Source organism: Phalacrocorax carbo, chromosome 18, assembly GCF_963921805.1.
Source record: "Phalacrocorax carbo chromosome 18, bPhaCar2.1, whole genome shotgun sequence".
Taxonomy (NCBI): domain Eukaryota; kingdom Metazoa; phylum Chordata; class Aves; order Suliformes; family Phalacrocoracidae; genus Phalacrocorax; species Phalacrocorax carbo.
Window position 1 is genome coordinate 7292789 of NC_087530.1, and position 17666 is coordinate 7310454.

A 17666-nucleotide genomic window follows, 5' to 3' on the forward strand; every position below is an offset into this window, starting at 1 on the left:
CCCCGCCGCCCTCACCGCCTCTTCCCGCCGCGCCGCCCCGCGCCCCGCCCCGCCCCGCGCCGAGCCCCGCCGTTCCCCGGGACCGCACCCGCCGCCGCGGGGCCGGACCGGTGGCGCCGGGCGGGACTACAGCTCCCGGCGGGCCGCGCTGTGCGCCCCGCCCCGTGCTGCAGCGGCGGGCGGGCCCCGCTCCTGCTCCCGGCCCCGCTCCCGGTGCAGGTGGCCGGGCCGCAGCGGACGCGCCGGAGCCCGGTAAGAGCGCGGAACCGTCCTCCCCTTCCGTGACCTCCTGGCGCCGCTCTGCCCTGCTGCGGTGGCCAGGCTGCTTCCCCGCGGGCGGCCGGGTGGGGCCGCCGCGACCCACGGTCTCCTCATGAGGCGCCGCGGCCCTACGGGCGGTACCGGAGTCCCTCAGCCTCCCGGTCTTCTCAGGAGGCGCCGCGGGCGGTACCGGGATCCCTTAGCCCCACGGTCTCCTCAGGAGGCGCCGCGGGCGGTACCGGGATCCCTTAGCCCCACGGTCTCCTCAGGAGGCGCCGCGTGGCCTCCTTCTCAGCGGGCGGTACCGGGCTCCCCGGCGGATACCGGCTCTCCCAGGGCGGTTCCCGGGCCTGGCGGGGGTTCGGGGAGGAGGGTCCCGGCTGCAGCCCCGGTGTGAGGCTCACTCGGGTCTCCCGGTCCTTCTGCCCTCTCAGATGGGGCTGGGGCTGCGCTGCTCGTCCTCCTTGCTTGGGCTGAGCCTGCCGGTGGCCCCGGGGAGAGCGAAACGGGGCTCGTCCCCATCATCCTGCCCAGGGCCAAGTGGGGGGACAGGTGCCTCCCCAGCTCCTCATGCTGGAGAGATGCCTCTGGGGATCTCCCGGCCCCTGGCGCTTGACCGTTAGTGCTGCGGCTTCTTGGAGCCCGGTCGCGTGCCTATTGCTCCCCCCCCATGGCCTCCTCCCCAGGCTGGTCCCTCTTCCCAGCTCTCCTCGGGTCTCTGTGCCCCCGGGTGATGGATCCCTGCAGTTTGCCTTCATGCCTGCTGGCTGTGGAGCTACAGGCAGGTCTTAATTTTCTCTGTGCTGATGCAGCTAGACAAGACCTGAATCCTTAACGGCAGGGCTGGAGGTCTCTGGCAGTGATGCACCAGTTATCTCTCGGTAATCTCTTACCGGTTATCTCTCAGTAATGCACAAGTTATCTCTCGGCGGGAGGCACCGGGCATGCTGGCGTGAGGGAGAGATGGGAGCAGAGGATAACAGGGGCCTGTCTGGGCCCGTCTTGCCATCAAGTGGGAGGTTAGGTGCCTTGCTGCCCACACAGTGTGGCTCCCCCACTGCTGGCTCTCCACATCTCTCTGTTTGATGTGAGCGTGTAATGAAGGGCCCAGGTCTTGGCCAAGGCATAGTAGTTTGATGGTGATCTAAGAGTTGTCCTGTTTAACTGCAGAGAGAGGTTCCTAGGTAAAAATACAGTAGATCCTGCCCTGCTAAAAGGCATGGGGACTATGTTGTGGGACCTCAGGCCTGGGAGGTGTTTGGTGGTGGGAGTTCAGAGGGACAAGGGGGTATCTCTGGGCAGGGGCTGCGGATGGGAGGAGGATGTCCCCAGGCCCCCACCCAGGAGCGGCATCTTGTGCTCTGGTGCATTCCTGCCTCCTGTCAGTGGCATGGCTCAGAGATGAGACAGCCTGTGTGACATGCCAGGGCATGGTGACCACGTGGTGCCACCTTTGGTCCCCCCTGCCAACATCTCATACCAAATCCGCAGAGGCCTATGACCTGGGGGAACTGCACGGAGCAGAGGGGAAGCCCCATGCATGGCTCTCAGGGCTGCCAGTTTCAGAGCAGTGAATCTGCCTTCAAGAGGGAAAGGGAAATCATATGAGTGTTTCCTTCCCCTTTGGCCTGCATCCATGCCAGGAAGGACCAGTTTTATCTAGGAGCCCCTGAGCTGCAAGGGTCACATCACTGTCACCTTCATCTGCCTGATGCTGTTGCTCAAAAAGAGCCTTTGCTAGATCATGGTCTCCTGCAATTCTCAAAGCCACGTCTGGGGTGTGTTTGGGATGGGAGCAGAGGTGCTGGTTTTGGGGGTCAAGTACCAAAGACTGAGTTGCTGTCCACAGGGCATGGGGTAGGGGTCTCGGTGTTCCTGGGATCAGTGACAGCCCTTCTTCTGCCCTCTCCAGCCTAGCCAGGGCATGCCTGCACCTGGCCTCATCCCCAGCCTGCTCTGGCAGTGACTCCAGCAGAGCCAGGCCAGGAAACTGCCCGCCAACACAGGGGTTTGCAAACATAAGCAGAGCCCAAAGGACTGGGTTTCCTGTTCCTGTCTGACTTGTGTCGGGGAGTGTGTGAAGCTGCGCTCTCCCAGCAGCTATGTGGCTGTCCCGGAGCCAGGTATGCAGGAGAGCTGATGCGGTGGGACAGGGAGACCTGGGCTATGGGGACAGAGGGATCCTTGGAGTAGGGAGGAATTTGGAGCTGGGCTTTGTCAGGCTGGAGGTGAGGGGCTGACCCAGCCTTGCCTGGCATCGCCCTGGTGCCTGCCAAACATCTGTACAAGGTCTCCTGCTGAGACTCTGCTCCCACATCCGTGAAGTGACTTTATCCTGCATGTCATGGCACTGGGGCGTGGCTGTGCCCCTTGCTGGTGTGCAGGATGTGGGTCCCGAGGTGGGAATGGCTGGGCTCTCAGCTGGTCCGAAGCCGTGCTGTGCCAGTGGCTTAATTGGAGGCTATCTCCAAGGCCCAGTAAAGTTACATCTGTGGGAGCTCTGGGCTGCTGGGTTATGTCCTCGCTGCCAAGAGGAGTGGTGACTCAGGGACCTCATCCGGGAAACTGGGGGCTGCTAATGCATCCCCCGCCCATGGGTTCGTTATCGCCGAGTCCAGTGTGCATAGGTTGATGGCCGTGGTTTCTCTCTCTCTGCAGGCCATGATGCTGCGTCTGGCTGCTTTTGCAGCACTGCTGCTGTTCTTCAGGGTCAGTCTGGAGCTGTCCTGGGCCCAGGCCATTCCTGCCCTGTTCATCTTCTACCTGGGATCCGGCGGATGGGACTTCTTCCTCATATTCATCAAGACAATACGAAGGGACGTCACGTAGGTGTCCTCGCTGGGATGGCCCGACCATCTACCCTTCCCCTGCCCCACTGCTCTGCCCTGATGCATGCCTGAGTGCAGCCCCCAGCTCCTTGCACAACCCTGAGTTTCTGTTGGCACTCGGCCTGGCTGGAAGGAGATCTTCCTCTGCCGCGCCTGGGTGGCACCAAACTCTTGGTCAAAGTTTTAACAGGAAAGATAGATTTCAGCTGAGATCGAAGTCTAGTGTCTGTCCTTGTACTTCACCCTGTCCCTAAAGCTGCTGGCGTGGCACCAGGTGCCTGTGCAGGGACAGTTCGGAGTTGGTACCAGACTGTGCCAGCTCCTGGCAAGGATTTGTGGGGAGGGAGCAGTGGCACCTCTTGGAGATTACCTGAGGCTCAGAGATGCCCCTTTGGGGACATCCCTGTCTGCAGCCTTCCAAAACATACCTCTCCCTGGTCCTCATCAGTTACTGGCTATAAACATACCTGCAGAGGACCTCTGCCTATGTCCCCGTGGCTCAGGGGAGCACCCAGAGCTGCTGCTGACCTACAGTAAGGCCTGGAACAGTGCAGCTAGTGCAGCTCATAGTACGATCCTTGTGCTGTGCTGGCTTTGCTGGAGGAAGTGGTTTTGCAAGGGTCACTGAGCAGCTGCCCCCTTGCTCCCCTTCCTTTGGCAGCACGGGGCTGGTCCTATTGCGAGTGAAGTGGCAGGTATGGAGGCATGTGAGGCAGAAGAACACAATCGCCAAGATCTTCCAGAAGACTGCGAGCAAGTATCCAGAGAAGACAGCGCTGATCTTCCAAGGCACAGGCGAGAGCTGGACCTTTCGTCAGCTGGATGAGTACTCCAACCAGGTGGCCAATTTTTTCCATGGCCAAGGCTTCCGATCTGGTGACGTGGTGGCTCTTTTCATGGAGTCCCGCAATCAGTACGTGGGGCTGTGGCTTGGATTGGCCAAGATTGGGGTGGAGACTGCCCTTGTGAATTCCCACCTGCGCATGGAGGCCTTGCTGCACTGCATCACCATCTCTAACTCCAAAGCTGTGGTTTTTGGGGTGGAGGTGATGGAAGGTGAGGGGCAGGCAGATGCGTCAGGGGTGCTCTGAACTCATGGAGGGGGTGTGTCAATGGGTTTAGTGCTCCTTTCCTGCCCACCACAGAGCAGGGATCTGGAAGAGAGTGGACAGTTGGAATTGGATCTGGGCTTTTTTTTTCTTGTTGGTCCCTTTGGCCGCTAGGCAGGATCTGGAGCTGGGCACGATCCAGAGTTCAGCACTGTCGGGCTCTCAGGCAGGCCAGCCTCGGTGTGAGGATCCTCCCTTGTGCCTCTTGGGTCCATGCCCTGCATGGAGCCCTGGGCTGGGCTGGGCCTGCCCTGCTGCATGGGATGAGCCTCCCTTTGCTCCCCATGGCTGTTAGCCACATCCCCGCAGCACCACAGCTCCAGCTCATCAGGTGTCTCAGCCCACACCTCTGAGGTTGATCGTGTCAGCACAGACCTCTTGGCACCAAAGAGGTTTTGGCTGGGGAGAGGTGGAGAACAGGATCTTCTAGTCCCTGAAGAGGCCTGGGCTGTGGTCCCAGCATCTGTTAATCATTGGAGTGACATCTGCCTGGGATGGTTGTCAGCCCTTTGGGGACTGTGCTGGGCACAGCAAGGATGCTGCTACCTGGGGCAGTGTCTCCCTGAGAGTGTCTGGGAGGGCAGGGGGTCCCTGTTCTGTAACCACCCTGCAGTCTTTCTCCATCTCTCCTCTTTACATTTTCAGCAATGCAGGAAGTGCAACCTTCCCTGGAGAAATCTATCCATCTCTTCTGGTCTGGGGAAGGAAGCCCTGAGTCTGTGCTTCCTGGTGCGAAACACCTGGATCCCCTCCTGCAGATGGCCCAGCGGCACCAGCCAACCCCGCCTGATAAGGGCTTTCTTGGTATGTGGTCAGCTCTTGGGGGCCAAACTCATGGTGGTGTGTTTGTAGATCTGCTGGTTACAACGCTGGCAAGAATGTCTGCTCAGGATGCAAACGGCAGATGTCTGCAGCAGGGCCTGGGGTGTTTGGGAGGGGTAACACTCTGGTGTCTGAAGCCCGGCCCTGTGTGGAGCAGTATCCTGTTGTGCCCTCCATGTGTCTAACAGACCTCATCTGCCCAGGGTAAACCCAGCAACAAAGTTTGGGCTCAACTGGCACAAGCAGAGTGTATAAATTTGACTCGTCCCCCTCTCCCAGTTCAGCCAGCTCCTATATTGGGTATGTGACCTTGCCTCCTCATTGCTCTCCAGATAAACTCTTCTACATCTACACCTCTGGCACGACGGGGCTGCCCAAGGCTGCGATTGTGGTAAACTGCCGGTAAGGCTGTGGGCAGGGACTTGGGACCAGACAGAGCTGAGCTCTGCCCTGTCCTCTGCTGACATGTCCCTTCACCCTCCCGCCCCAGGTACTTCCGCATGTCCAGCTTAGTTTTTTACGGTTTTCGCATGCGGCCCAACGATGTGATGTATGACTGCCTCCCGCTCTACCACGCTGCAGGTAACGTGCTGTACGGAGCCCTGCGTGCCAGGGCCATCTCTTCCCCTCAGCCAAGCCCAGGGTTCAGGCTGGAGGCTGGTGCAGCAGCGATCTCCACGTCAAGCAGGAGCTGGCTGCTGCTGGCAGTGTCTGACTGAGGCTTTCTGTTTTTTCCCTGGGAGCCAAGAATCGATCTAGCTGACCTTTAGAGTAGGGGGGGGCGGGGTTATCCAGCTCGTAGCCTGGCTTTGGAATAGCTGCACCTTATTGCTGCTGTTCCATGTGGAAAGTTGGGGAAGGGGAAGCGGTGCCCACCTGGCTGGCTGAGACATGCTGGGACATTAGGTGCAAAGCGCTGCCCCAGATCTCGCTGCCATGCATCTCCTCCCTGGTGTCTGTGGTCCTGGGGGCTTTGGCTGGGTGAACACCCATCTGTGGTGAGCCAGCGCATGGCCTTCACCTTGCCCTGCCAGGCTTCTCCCTGAGCAGGCTGGGCTGGAGGTGTCTGGGGACTGAGGGCTCCCCTGGCTGCTTCTCTGCAGGGAACATCGTGGGGGTTGGGCAATGCCTGCTGCAGGGCATGACGATTGTCATCCGCAAGAAGTTCTCGGCTTCGCACTTTTGGGAGGACTGCGTGAAATACAACTGCACGGTAAGGCTGTGAGGCAAGGGGCCATCCGGGACCAGGGAGTGGAGGCTGGGGATCTGTGCCATGCTGGGGAGAGTGCAGCTGCTGGAAGAGGTGGGAGGCCTGGCCTGGTTCTGCCTGCCCATCCCAAACCACCTTCCAAGGTGGTGGGGCCGTGTCCTTCCCACCTGCAGTGGTAACTCCATGTGTCCAAACCCTTCCCATGCTTCAGCATTAGCCAGGAGGTCTCAGATTTCACAGACTGGAGCAGTGGGTTAACCAGGGAGGGACAGGCACTGGGTGAGCTAGTAGGACTCCTAGGTTTTACCACGGCCTCTTTAGGGGACTTTGGGTATGTTGTGCCGTTCCTACCTGCCCTGAAGAAACCCCAAACACCCCGGGACCTGGCAGAGGGATCCTAGTGAGTCTTTCCTCTCCATCCCTCCCAGATTGTACAGTACATCGGGGAGATCTGCCGCTACCTGCTGAACCAGCCGTACCAGGAGGTAGAACAGCAGCACCGGGTGCGCATGGCGCTGGGCAACGGGCTGCGTGCCTCCATCTGGCGGGAGTTCATGGTCCGCTTCGGCATTGCCCAGGTGGCTGAGTTCTACGGGGCCACCGAATGCAACTGCAGCCTGGGAAACTTTGACAACAATGTAAGGCCCCACCACTCTCCCCATGTCCCAGAGGGTGCCTGCTGGCCTGGGCAGGGCTGGAAACCCAGGCAGGCTGTTTGCTCCTGGTTTCTTGCTCCAAGAGGCTTGGCGTGGGTTGCTATCTGCCTGGAAGGGTTTTGGTTATTGTTGTGCGGTGCCAGCTCTGGTGTCCTGGATGTGTGTGGGCAGCAGGCTCGGGGCAGGAGAGGTGTCCCTGCTACCCACGGCTCTGAGCTCCTTCTGTCCTAGGTTGGGTCGTGCGGCTTCAACAGCAGGATACTACCAGGTGTGTACCCCATTGGCTTGGTGCGGGTGGATGAAGACACCATGGAGCTGATCCGGGGGCCGGATGGTGTCTGTATCCCCTGTGAACCAGGTGAGGGCAATCACAGGGATAAGTCTCAGCCCTGTGCAAGTCTTTCCTGGTACTTGAAGATAACTTACCTAGGTTTGAGTCTCTGCTCAGTTAAATCCCACCCTTTTTGCTTGGTGCAGGTTGTTGCTTCACCCCTTCATTTCCTCTTTTCTCCCTGCAGGGGAGCCAGGGCAGCTGGTGGGCCGCATTGTCAAGAGCAACCCCTTGCAGCACTTTGACGGCTACCTCAACCAGTCAGCTACCAATAAAAAAATTGCCAAGGATGTGTTTACAAAAGGGGATATTGCCTATCTCACAGGTGAGTCAAGCAGGGCCCTTCTGTCAGCTGAGAGCAGAGAAGGGTACCTGGGTGGGTGTGGGGGCTGTCCCAGGCTAGAGGTACTGCCCTGAGATGCTCCAGGGTTGCTCCTAGCCCCTCTGACACCTCATTTTTTGCCCATTCCTCACTTTCCTGTAGGAGATGTCCTGGTGATGGACAAATACGGCTACATGTACTTCCGGGATCGCACTGGGGACACATTCCGCTGGAAGGGGGAGAATGTTTCCACCACAGAGGTGGAGGGGACGCTGAGCCGCATCCTCAACCTGACAGATGTCGTGGTTTATGGTGTGGAGATCCCAGGTAGCTGAGAGGGGAGAAGACAATCGGGGGAGGCAGGTGGGCCTCCAGCTCTTGAATGTGAGTCTGACATGCACGTCTGGATCAGCGTGCCGTTTTGTAAGAGGCTGGACCGAGGCTTCCCATGGGTGACCTGGGAAGAGGCCACCGGGGATGTGCCAAGTGGGAACCAGAGGGTTCCCTCCCTTTCTCTAGCCTTGTTCTGATTCTGGCTGGTTTGGAAGGACCCTGCATCCTTTCTGGGCAGGCTAGAAGTGCCTCCTCTGGGAGGAGATGACCATGACCGCAGGGTGTCGCTGGTATCCTTAGCCACAGACTGGTGACACAGCTGGATGCACCAGCGCTTCAGTACAAAGTGGGGTCTGTGCTAGAGGTCTTGCTGGTGTGGGGCAGAGGGAGATGATGCTGCAGGGACAGTGTGTCTGAGTGCTCTCCCTTCTTCTCTGCCTCTTAGGGATTGAAGGGAAGGCAGGAATGGCAGCCATTGCTGACCCAGAAAACTCCTGTGACCTAGAAGGCTTTGCTAGTGAACTGAAAAAGGCACTGCCACTGTATGCGCGGCCCGTCTTCCTGCGGTTCCTGCACGAAGTCTCCAAGACAAGTGAGCCATGGTGTGCATGCTCACACTGGGCACGGAGCTGGGGCACGAGACCTGGTTACGGAGGCTGATCTGTGGTAGGGTTGGGATGGAGCTCCTCTGCCCCCCAGAGCCCCTAGCCGGTTCCTCTCATGGTTTGGAGGTGTGGGGTGCATGGGGGCGGTGGGGATGGGAGCCATGTGCAGCTGGTGAACCCCCATTCCTTCTTCTTTCCCTGCTCCAGGCACTTACAAGTTCCAGAAGACCGAGCTGCGGAAGCAGGGCTTTGACCCTGCGGTGGTGAAGGACAGGTTGTACTTCCTGGACTCCAGGCAAGGCTGCTACTTGCCATTGGACCAGGCAGCGTTCAACAGGATCCAGTCGGGAGAGCAGAAGCTGTAACTGGCGGGGCTCAAGCAAGGCACCTCCCCGAATCCTACTGGGGAGATGGGGGCAAGACAGGTGCTGGGGAAGAAAAGGTTCAAGGAGCGATATAAGGGCACACTAGAGATTTTATTTGATGACTTTTGCAGATAATGGTTGGGGGGGAACACAGCGGGGTCTGAGGGGAGGGGAATGGTTACATACCAAAGCATAGACTCATTATGGCTTTATTTTCTACTTGGTACAGCAGTGGTGGTCCTGTGCCATGGGAGGGGCAGGGCCCAGGCCAGTTAAGGAGGGGTGGGGTGTCCCTGCCATTCCACTCTGCTTTTCCTGTCTTTCCTTCCCTTTTCCTGCCTGCAGCAACCCTTCCTTGTGAAGGCCATGAAGGGACCAGTGCTGGGCTCTTTCCCCACTCCTCCACCAAGCAGGCAGCTCCTCCTTGGCACTAGGCCCCCACTGGCAGAGGGAAGCTGGGTGCCAGGCGCAACCCCTGCCCCCTGCATGGCCCTGCATGTGTTTCTGCTGTGAGTCGGGAGCAGGGTGGTGCTGGGATTCAGAGAGAGACAGGGATGTGCTTCTGCCATGCCTTGCTCTCTCCCAGGGATGACATTTCTATTCTTCACAATCACACGCACATTATATTATATTATATATATATATATATTATACACGCTGACTTTTTTTTTCAATCTTAATTTATTATCTGTACTTTTGAATGTGTCCTGGGTTTGTGTAGTAGGTGAAGGAGCAGCCCAGACCTGTCCTCTCTTGGAGAGCCCTTTTCTCTCACAGGGCACAGGGAGACGGGACACTCATCTGGGATGATTCTCCTCTTCCAGCGTGGGTGCAGCTGTATATGTCCTTGTGGCCTTGCTCCATGATGGAGGACATGAGCAAACCCTGCTATCTTGTGGACACTTCTCTTGGTCTCTTACTTTCACCTTTTGTGGATGCAGCCTTGTTTTGTGCACTTCTTCCTTGCAGAAAGCACGTGGGAGAGTGGGAATGAAGGGCCTGGTTTGCTTTTGCTTAGACTTACTCAGCACCACAGAGCAGCTCTCAGGGCTTTCCTGCTGCAATGTCTGTGCCCTGAATGCAGGAGGCAACTTGCCTAGGGGAGAGAAGGTCCTCCGGAGAGGGGTCTCTGTGAGAGCCTGGCTTCACGTGCTCTGCATCCCTTCCTGCAAGACTCCTCCCTGTCTCTACCGCAGGAGGTGGGCCCTGAACTGAAATGTCCATGTTAAACACCTGACTTGAGCTATGTGAATTCCCCGCATTGTGTCTGATGTGAAACAGCCTTAGCAGCAATGTCTGATTCCAGTCCTCAGAGACCATGTGGAAACGTCAGTTCCAGAGAAAACTCTGGGTTGGTGGGTTTTTTTGTTTGGTTTTTTTTTTTTTTTAATTATTTCTTTTTATGCTTTTAGCAGGGATACTCCTTAAAATGACACCTGTCTTTCATGAGGACAAGGTGTGTCTGCTCTTCTAGCTGTGCTTCCACACCAGCATACCTGCCTGCCCCAGACTGTCCTGTCCTTATGATTAAATGCAAGTATGGGCTATGCTTGGAGTTTCCTACCTCTTCTTGCACAGTCCTGCTCTGTGTGGGGAGGCAGGGGACTGTGCTGGTTTGGGAACTGGGAACTGCCACTACAGAGCATGACCTCCCTGTGCAGGCTTAGCTCATCTTGGAGCAGGGAGAAGCAAGCCCCTTGCTGCTGCGTTTGATGACTTTGTGAAAGCAACCTATTGATGAGACCCTCCCCGGACCCCTCCACCAACTCCCCACTCCCTCTTTCTCCTGGTCCTGTTCTTAGCGTTGCCATCCATTTTTGTCCTGGCCCAGTTCTCCCTGCTTACTCTGGCACATCTGTCTCCTCCGTGCCTCTCTGGTTCCCTCTTTCTGCTTCCTGCCGCTTCTCCTCCATGTTTGGCCACACTTAACCTTCCAGCTCATTTCTGTCCTTGAAGACAAGATTTTTAGTAGCCATTCCCCTTCCCTCGCTGCCAGAACCATCTTTTAGACCCTCTGCATCCCACCCTGGGGACAGGAGAAACTGGCTCCTTCATGGTATGTGGGTACCAGGGAGAAACGTCTGAGGCATGAGCCTGGGTGAACTGTGTTGCCTGGCAAGCTGCACCATGGGAAAATTGCTAGAAATTTTGCACCTATCATATACCAGATGCACCATCAGGCATGCTCAAACTGACGGCTTCTCTAGCATCTCAAACTAAAATTAAAGCTTTTAGTTTACTCAATCCCCTGGACATAGCTGGGCAAGGCCCAGCTCGGAGCTGCATCCAGCCTCTGCCCCAGGTGAGGACTGGAGGAGTGTGGGGTGACGCAGCAGCAAGGTCTAATGCTTCTCCTGGAAGGGCGCAGCTCCTGGGACAGCCTCTGTCCCAAAGCAGGCCCCAGCTCGGTGGAAAACAGGCCTCATCCCCACAGCCCTGCAGTGTCTGTGGTGCTCAGCCTTCAAAGGAGGTGGCTTTGCCTGTGGGGGTTCCTACTTAGCGGCCTGGGGGTGTCCACCAGCCTCAGGGGCCTGGTGCAGGGTACGCAGTGATGGCTGCTGCCTCTGCAGGTGGTCTGGTCCCGCTTTTGGATGCTGTTCCTCTCACAGCTGCCAGTGGAGGGCAGGCTGGGCTCGGCAAACGCCTCGCCTCAGGGGGGACCTCTACAGGGGCTCCTCTGGGGTCTCACGGACCCCTGAGGGGGCTCAGAGCCCTGGGAAGCTGCGGGGGTCACAGGGAGCAAGGGGGGTCACCCACTTGGGAGAGGTCAGAACCTGTCTGAGGTGGAGAGGAAGTTTTGGGTACAGATGATTGTGCTGGGTGGGATGCCAGCAGCAATCCCAGGTGCTGGCATTCCCTCCACTTGGGCTCCAGACCAGAGTCTGTGCCTGGCAGAGACTTCAGCAGCACCGAGGTCACCCTGTTGTGCCAGGCGGGCAGTAGGCAGTGACCTGAACTGTCCGGCCTCCCCCAGCCCTCTGCTAAAGGGAATGGGTGAAAGCTTGGCCTCCCCGAAGTCAGCCCTGGGGGTCACTGTCTGGAGATGGATGGTTTGAAGTGATACTGGAGGATACAGAAGCACTGCTCTCCCTTCCTGAAAGAAATGGCCATGCTGCCCTGCATACAAAGCCACTCTGAAGGAAGAGGGGACACAGGGCAAGGCTCAGTACTGTGTTTCCATCTGTCTGAGAGCAGGTTCGGTTAAAAAAGCCAAGCAAGCTCTGCATTCAGGGCACTGCCTGTTAAACCCAGATGCAAACAGCTTTGGAAGCTCGTGGAAATATGGCTTTTACTTACTTGCATGTAAGCTTATCCCAGCGGATACCAGCTTGTGTTGTTGGGTTTTGGAGATGGATGTGCCAATAATAGGCTCAGCCGGGGCACTTGCAAGGAGCAGGATTTAGCCCTTGCTGGTGCTGACACAACTGAGGGGCATAGCAGGGAGCTCACCCCAAGCCCTGTGTTCCTGGCCGGCTGTGGGGAAGAAGGCTGTAGCTGCAGGGCGCAGGCCAGAGGAGCAGGATGGGCCCCCCCAAGGTGAGAGCTCCCATTCTGGGGGGTGCCGAGTGACTGGGGACACAGCTCAGCAACCTGCACGGGGGGCTCTGATACGCAGGCCTTTGACAGAGGGGGGCCTGCAGAGCTCAGCAGTACCGATGGAGCACAGTGCTGTGCTGGAGGGCTGGGGCGTGCACGTACCGAGTATGCACATCTCTGTGCTGGATCTCCCATGGAGAGGGGAGCCCTGTGAAGGTGTGTTCATAGCTGTGAGTTATGTTGTAGGGAGCTGCCCTGCCTGGCAATGCTGATGGCGCTGCGGCGTTGGGAGGATTAAAAGTAGCAGCTCTGGTCCCTGCTGGAGATCTGGTGGCTGGGCACAATTCACTATCTGCACTGTGTTTGTCCTTATTGAGTGGGGTTTTGTTGTACTTGGCAATGCTTCGAAACTCCCAGCTACTCCAATTAGAGTTTTTCTGCTGGCTGTCAGCTTTGGGTTGAAATTCTGGGGCCTTTTTAAAGTCCCAGCTCCTGTGGAAAAATGAAGCCTAGGTGCAAGCGCCCCTGAAGCTTTCAGCCCAGGAATACAAGTGCAAGTGTGGTACTGAGCCCAGGATCAGTGCTGGGACGAAATGCTTCCAGCAGAGAGGTGTTTGGAAAGAAGCAGCCAGTGCTTAATCATGGACTGATTTTTTTTTTCTTGTTATTTGTGTGATTTTAAGGAATAAGTTAATTGAATCCTCTTTCTATGATTAGAGACACCTTGCGAGACTTATCTCTCTCCTTTGATCAGTAAGCTGAAGTCTGGCTCAACAGCTGTATATAGATGAAAGTACTATATATATAAAGTATGAGGTATTATTATTTTTTAATTAAAATACTTAAAAAGCTGTTTGCATGAGGTTAAGAAAACATTAAAATCCTTTCCTGGATTATTATTAGCCTATTCATTTAAGTGAAGCTGAAGAGCTTTACAAACCAAATGTACTTTTCACCATGGACATGACTGCTTCTCCCAGACCCTGCATCCTGGACAGTGGCAGTAATTTTAAGAAAAATAATGCTGCAACTTTCTCTCTGATCAGCATCTCTTTCCAGCTCTAGGTCCAGCTCAGCTAGGCCATGCTTGGTGTGCAAAACTGCAGTGTATTTTAGCCTAAATGCAGGCAGGAGATTTGCAAGCTGCTCAGGACCTTTCTGGGTGAAATTAATTTCTGCTGCTAGGAAGTCTCTGATAATCTTTAACGCTGCATCTCTCCAGCCTCCCCCTGCCACTCTTGGCATGCTGGAGTCTTCCCAAACAATGACAGCCGCCTGCTTCTCCGCATGCTGGTGAGCTAGCTTTGCCTTTAAGCAGCGACAGGGAAATATTCTGGACTAAAGAAGGGTCTATCCTTTGGTGTGCTGTTTAGAAATGGAAATATGTGATTCCCCTGAGTGGCTCCAGTGTAACCAGGAGCAGAGCCAGGGACGGCTTCTCCCCTTCCAGTTTGAGGGGGTTGTGTTGCAGGGGATTCCATCAAAATGATGGTCTGCGGGGAGCACCAGCATCTCGTCATCCTACGTGCAGCAGGGAGGGACGGCAGCTTTCCTCCTTAAAGCAGAAAGGCTTCGCTAGGGGAGCAAATGTCTTTATGGCTGTTCGCTGCTAGCTCCTGAACAGCAGGGATGGCTGGGCTGTGCCACGGGGCGAGGCTCGGGGAGCAGGGGACAACAGGGCCTGCTCTGCTCTTTTTGACCCTGGCCTATTTCAGTGGCAAATCCCACCTTCCAAAATAACCCACGTTTTGCCCCTCTTCTCTCCATTAAAAATCCCACCCATAGGCACAAACAATGCCAGACCAGGCTCTGGGAGAGCTTTGGGCAGTTGGGGTCATGCGGTACAGGTTGGCAACCCAGGGGATTGCAGGCGATGCAACCCTCTCTGAGGCCAGGACATCTCCTTGCTTGGGAGGGGGGTCGTTGTCTGGACCCCCCCGATCCCTTGCCAAATAACCCCAGGCTTGTGAAGCGGGATACGACCCCTACTGTTGCCACATCCCCCTCCTCAATATGGCCCTGCCTTCCTCCTGCCCCATCCTCCAGCGTGCCGAGCAGCCCTCCCCAGGGACGCCAGCGTCTCGCCAGCCTGAGTGGGAGTCGGGGTCTGATCCTGCCCTGGAGGTGACACCTGCCATGACCCACACAGGGCCCTGCACACCCCCAGTGCTGTGCCAACGGGGCTGAGGAAGCCGGGGTGGCAAGAGCCTCCCTCCTGGCCTCCAGCCATCCAAGTGGCCTCCGGCTCGGCCGCAGGAAGAGGCTAACAGTGGCGGGCGAGCCACCTCCTCGGCTTTGAGTATCACTTTCAGCTATTCTGAAGGTTAAACGCCTGTTTAGAGCTCCCTATTGACAGCAGAGCCGGGGGTGCGGCATTGTTCGGACGCCCTCCCGCTTTGTCTGGCCGCTTTCAGGGATGCCCTGAATGGGAAGCGGCCCCCCCAGCCCAGCACCCCGGCAGAAGGGCTCCTGGGGGAGAGGCGCTTCCTCCCGCCCTAATGACATTCAGGCCTCCATCGGTTCAGCTCCCGCTTTCTTTCTGCTGCAGTTTAACCCGGGCACAGAGGCCGGGCTCCATCTTACTGATCTCTGCTTGACACCCAATTACCACATGAATGGGAGAGAAAGGCTGCAAAAGGCTTTAACTCCCACTGACCCTCCTTCCCCTCTGCCTGCTTCCCCCTCTCCCCGTCCTACCCCCTCGCCTTTCTCCGGCGAAGGGAGTTCACAACTGAGACGGGGAAATCAAACAAAGCCCCCAGTAAGGAAACCCATTGTCACCGCCTCCACGATGGCTCCCCTTTCGCCAGCTATTGTTCCCCTTGAAGTTTGACTTGCTGTGTGGAAGGATGCGAGCAGCTGTTTGCTCATTCCCCTGATGTTTTATTGAAAAATAATTGAATCGTCAGTTCGGGGCTCTCTGATAAAATGTTTCCTCGTAGCGCCGGGTCCCGGTGTATTTATAAACTGCGTTTCCCTGTAAAATGTGATGGCGACCTAAACCGTTTCCTCCAGAATAAACCCTCGGCAGAGAGACACAGGCATGACACTTCTGCAGGCGTGTGGAGAGCAAAAAGCATGCAAATGGCAGGGGGGGGAAAGAAAAAGCCAGGAGTGAGACAAAATAAATTAAACCTTCTTTATTGACAGGCTCGATATTCAACCTGTTCTTTTGTTTGGTGCAGTTGACTTTGCAGGACTGGAGTGGTAGGTGCACCCAGGTCTGCAGCCTCCTGCCCCGTATGACTGGGGTGAGCACCACAGCTACCTGGGGATGCCTGGTCCTGCCCAGTGCCCTTCCACACTCAGCATCAACTGAGGGATCTGGGGTGGAAAATTCAGTATAAAAAAAGAAGTTTAGTTTAAGTAAAGCACAGCGACACATCCCTGGGTTTGACCGAGAAGATGTTATGTTACAGCAAAGAACCCAGGGTGCACGTTGGAGGCAGAAGCCTTGTCTTTATCTAGTTTTGCTTTAGGTACCTGTTTATCAAATAGCATCAATGTTTACAGTGCTTTAGCAATAACAATGGCAGCATTACACTGTCTCGAGGAGATTACGTGCTTGCTTTCCCCATCCCCAAGCATGTGCCAGAGAATTTGTGATGCTCCAATTTCAGCACCCAGCAAGGAGATGGGACTCACTCCTCTTCCCAAGCACATAGTGTCCATAAAAACGTCCCCTGTATCTCATGTGCTCGCTGACTATTTCCAGGACAATTGTTAACAGTAACCAGCTTTGAATGTTTGAATGAGCCAAATTGGTATTTATGATTACTGTTCCCTTTCTTTTTAATTTCTTTTTGCTTTTCTGGGAAGCACTAACACTAAATCTGTAATATTTTGTTGTATTTCTATAACTTGGGAATCAAGATTCTTTTAGGAGCTAGTTCACCTATTATTTGGCCTCATAAAAGGTTTCTGGAAGCAAGAAAAACATCTGATGTAAAACCATAACTGCAAACACTGATCTGGAGACCAGATTACCAGATCCTCTGTATACAGACTGCTTCACTCATTTATGAAGTGTATAGAAGTCAGGTTTTTATCCACAGCTTCTTCTCTCAGCCAGTTTCCCATACAGTCGGTTCGACATCCTGGGGCGTATCTCTGAGGTGCCCAAAAGCCTCAGGATTTAGAGATTTTTAAAATCGAGCTGGAATTTTTGGATGAAGACCATGGTCAACAGCTTCATGTCTCTGCCATCATGTAGCCCCGGCAGCGTTCATCTGCACTGGGGACCAGCCTTTCCTGGGGCCCAGCCTGGAGAATGATCTCCTCTGAGAACAAAAGGCCATTACAAACACCACCACCTTCTGCTCTAGGGGTTAGGCATACTCTGACCCCCGTTAGCATAAACGAAGAGCAATCTGTCTGTGTAAATTTATGCCCCTTACACATAATGCAGCATGTATACGTGTATTACATTTCTATGTGTGTGTGTGCGCACGTACATGTTTTTTAAATCCAAACCCTCCACTGAGCGGAGGGAGGGTTAAGGGGCTGCAGTTTTTCTGCCAGCACTGCCCAGCACAGCTCCATGTTGTGGGGGAGAAGAGACTGCGCCGTTGCACAGCCCAGCTGTCACTGCCACAGCCGCATCCTGCCCGCGCGCTCACGCTTGTCCCTCTGGGGATGAGAGGAAAGAACAAACAGGCGACAGATGTGAGCCGCGTTGTTTTAACGCAGTGCTGGAAGGTGCCTGGTGCCGCGGGGACGTGATGTGCTCACTGGGAGAGGCTGCCCCGAGCAGAACGGGATGCTGAACCGCCGCCTTTTCCAACACACAGAAGCACATCTTCCGTGGCTGTGGTCGTGGTCATTAGTCTCTCCCGGCCTGGCCGTTCCCGCAACCCCACTAAAAATTCAAATTAACTGCAAGGTTAATCTGGCTTCGCTGCTGGGCAACGCCTGCTGTGGCTCCAAGCCTTTGCACAGCTGAAGCGTTCTCAACATGTGAAAAAGGGCTCTGTGTGTAGCAAGATGTGAACTTTAATGCAGAAATAAGTATTTTTAAAATAACGTGGCCTGGCGGTAAAAGCCCAGCACACACTTCTGCAGGAAGGGGCCTCCCCTCCAGCCACCCTGAGGAGAGCCTGCGGCCGGCCCTCGGACCCCGGCACCGAGGAAGCTCTGCTGAGGGCTCTCCCCGTGCCGGACCCCGGCTGTCCGGAGGCGCGGGGCCGCGGCCGGTCCCGGGGACAAGGAGCGGGGACGAGGAGCGGCGACCGACCAGGGCGCGGCCGCCAGGTCCGGGGCCACCCCTCCGTCCCGCCGTTGCCGGGCA

General features: G+C 56.1%; 1 protein-coding gene across 1 annotated transcript; it reads left to right on the forward strand.

Moving 5' to 3' along the window:
• The first annotated feature begins 66 nt into the window (after positions 1 to 66).
• On the forward strand, positions 67 to 10391 carry SLC27A4 (solute carrier family 27 member 4). The gene is made up of 13 exons (XM_064468508.1): positions 67 to 252; positions 2920 to 3086; positions 3751 to 4145; positions 4844 to 5002; positions 5353 to 5422; positions 5511 to 5602; positions 6124 to 6233; positions 6659 to 6868; positions 7118 to 7244; positions 7405 to 7542; positions 7702 to 7866; positions 8318 to 8464; positions 8685 to 10391. Exons 2-13 carry the CDS (start codon positions 2923 to 2925, stop codon positions 8840 to 8842), a joined length of 1935 nt encoding a protein of 644 aa, XP_064324578.1. The 5' UTR covers positions 67 to 252; positions 2920 to 2922; the 3' UTR covers positions 8843 to 10391.
• The last annotated feature ends 7275 nt before the right edge of the window (positions 10392 to 17666 follow it).

What these genes read in the sequence shown, in the direction of transcription:
- SLC27A4 (XM_064468508.1), top strand. Translation starts at nt 2,923, where the DNA reads ATGATGCTGCGTCTGGCTGCTTTTGCAGCACTGCTGCTGTTCTTCAGG. An exon ending in GCCTGATAAGGGCTTTCTTG is followed by an intron (nt 5,003 to 5,352) that starts GTATGTGGTCAG and finishes ATTGCTCTCCAG; the next exon opens with ATAAACTCTTCTACATCTAC. An exon ending in GGATATTGCCTATCTCACAG is followed by an intron (nt 7,543 to 7,701) that starts GTGAGTCAAGCA and finishes ACTTTCCTGTAG; the next exon opens with GAGATGTCCTGGTGATGGAC.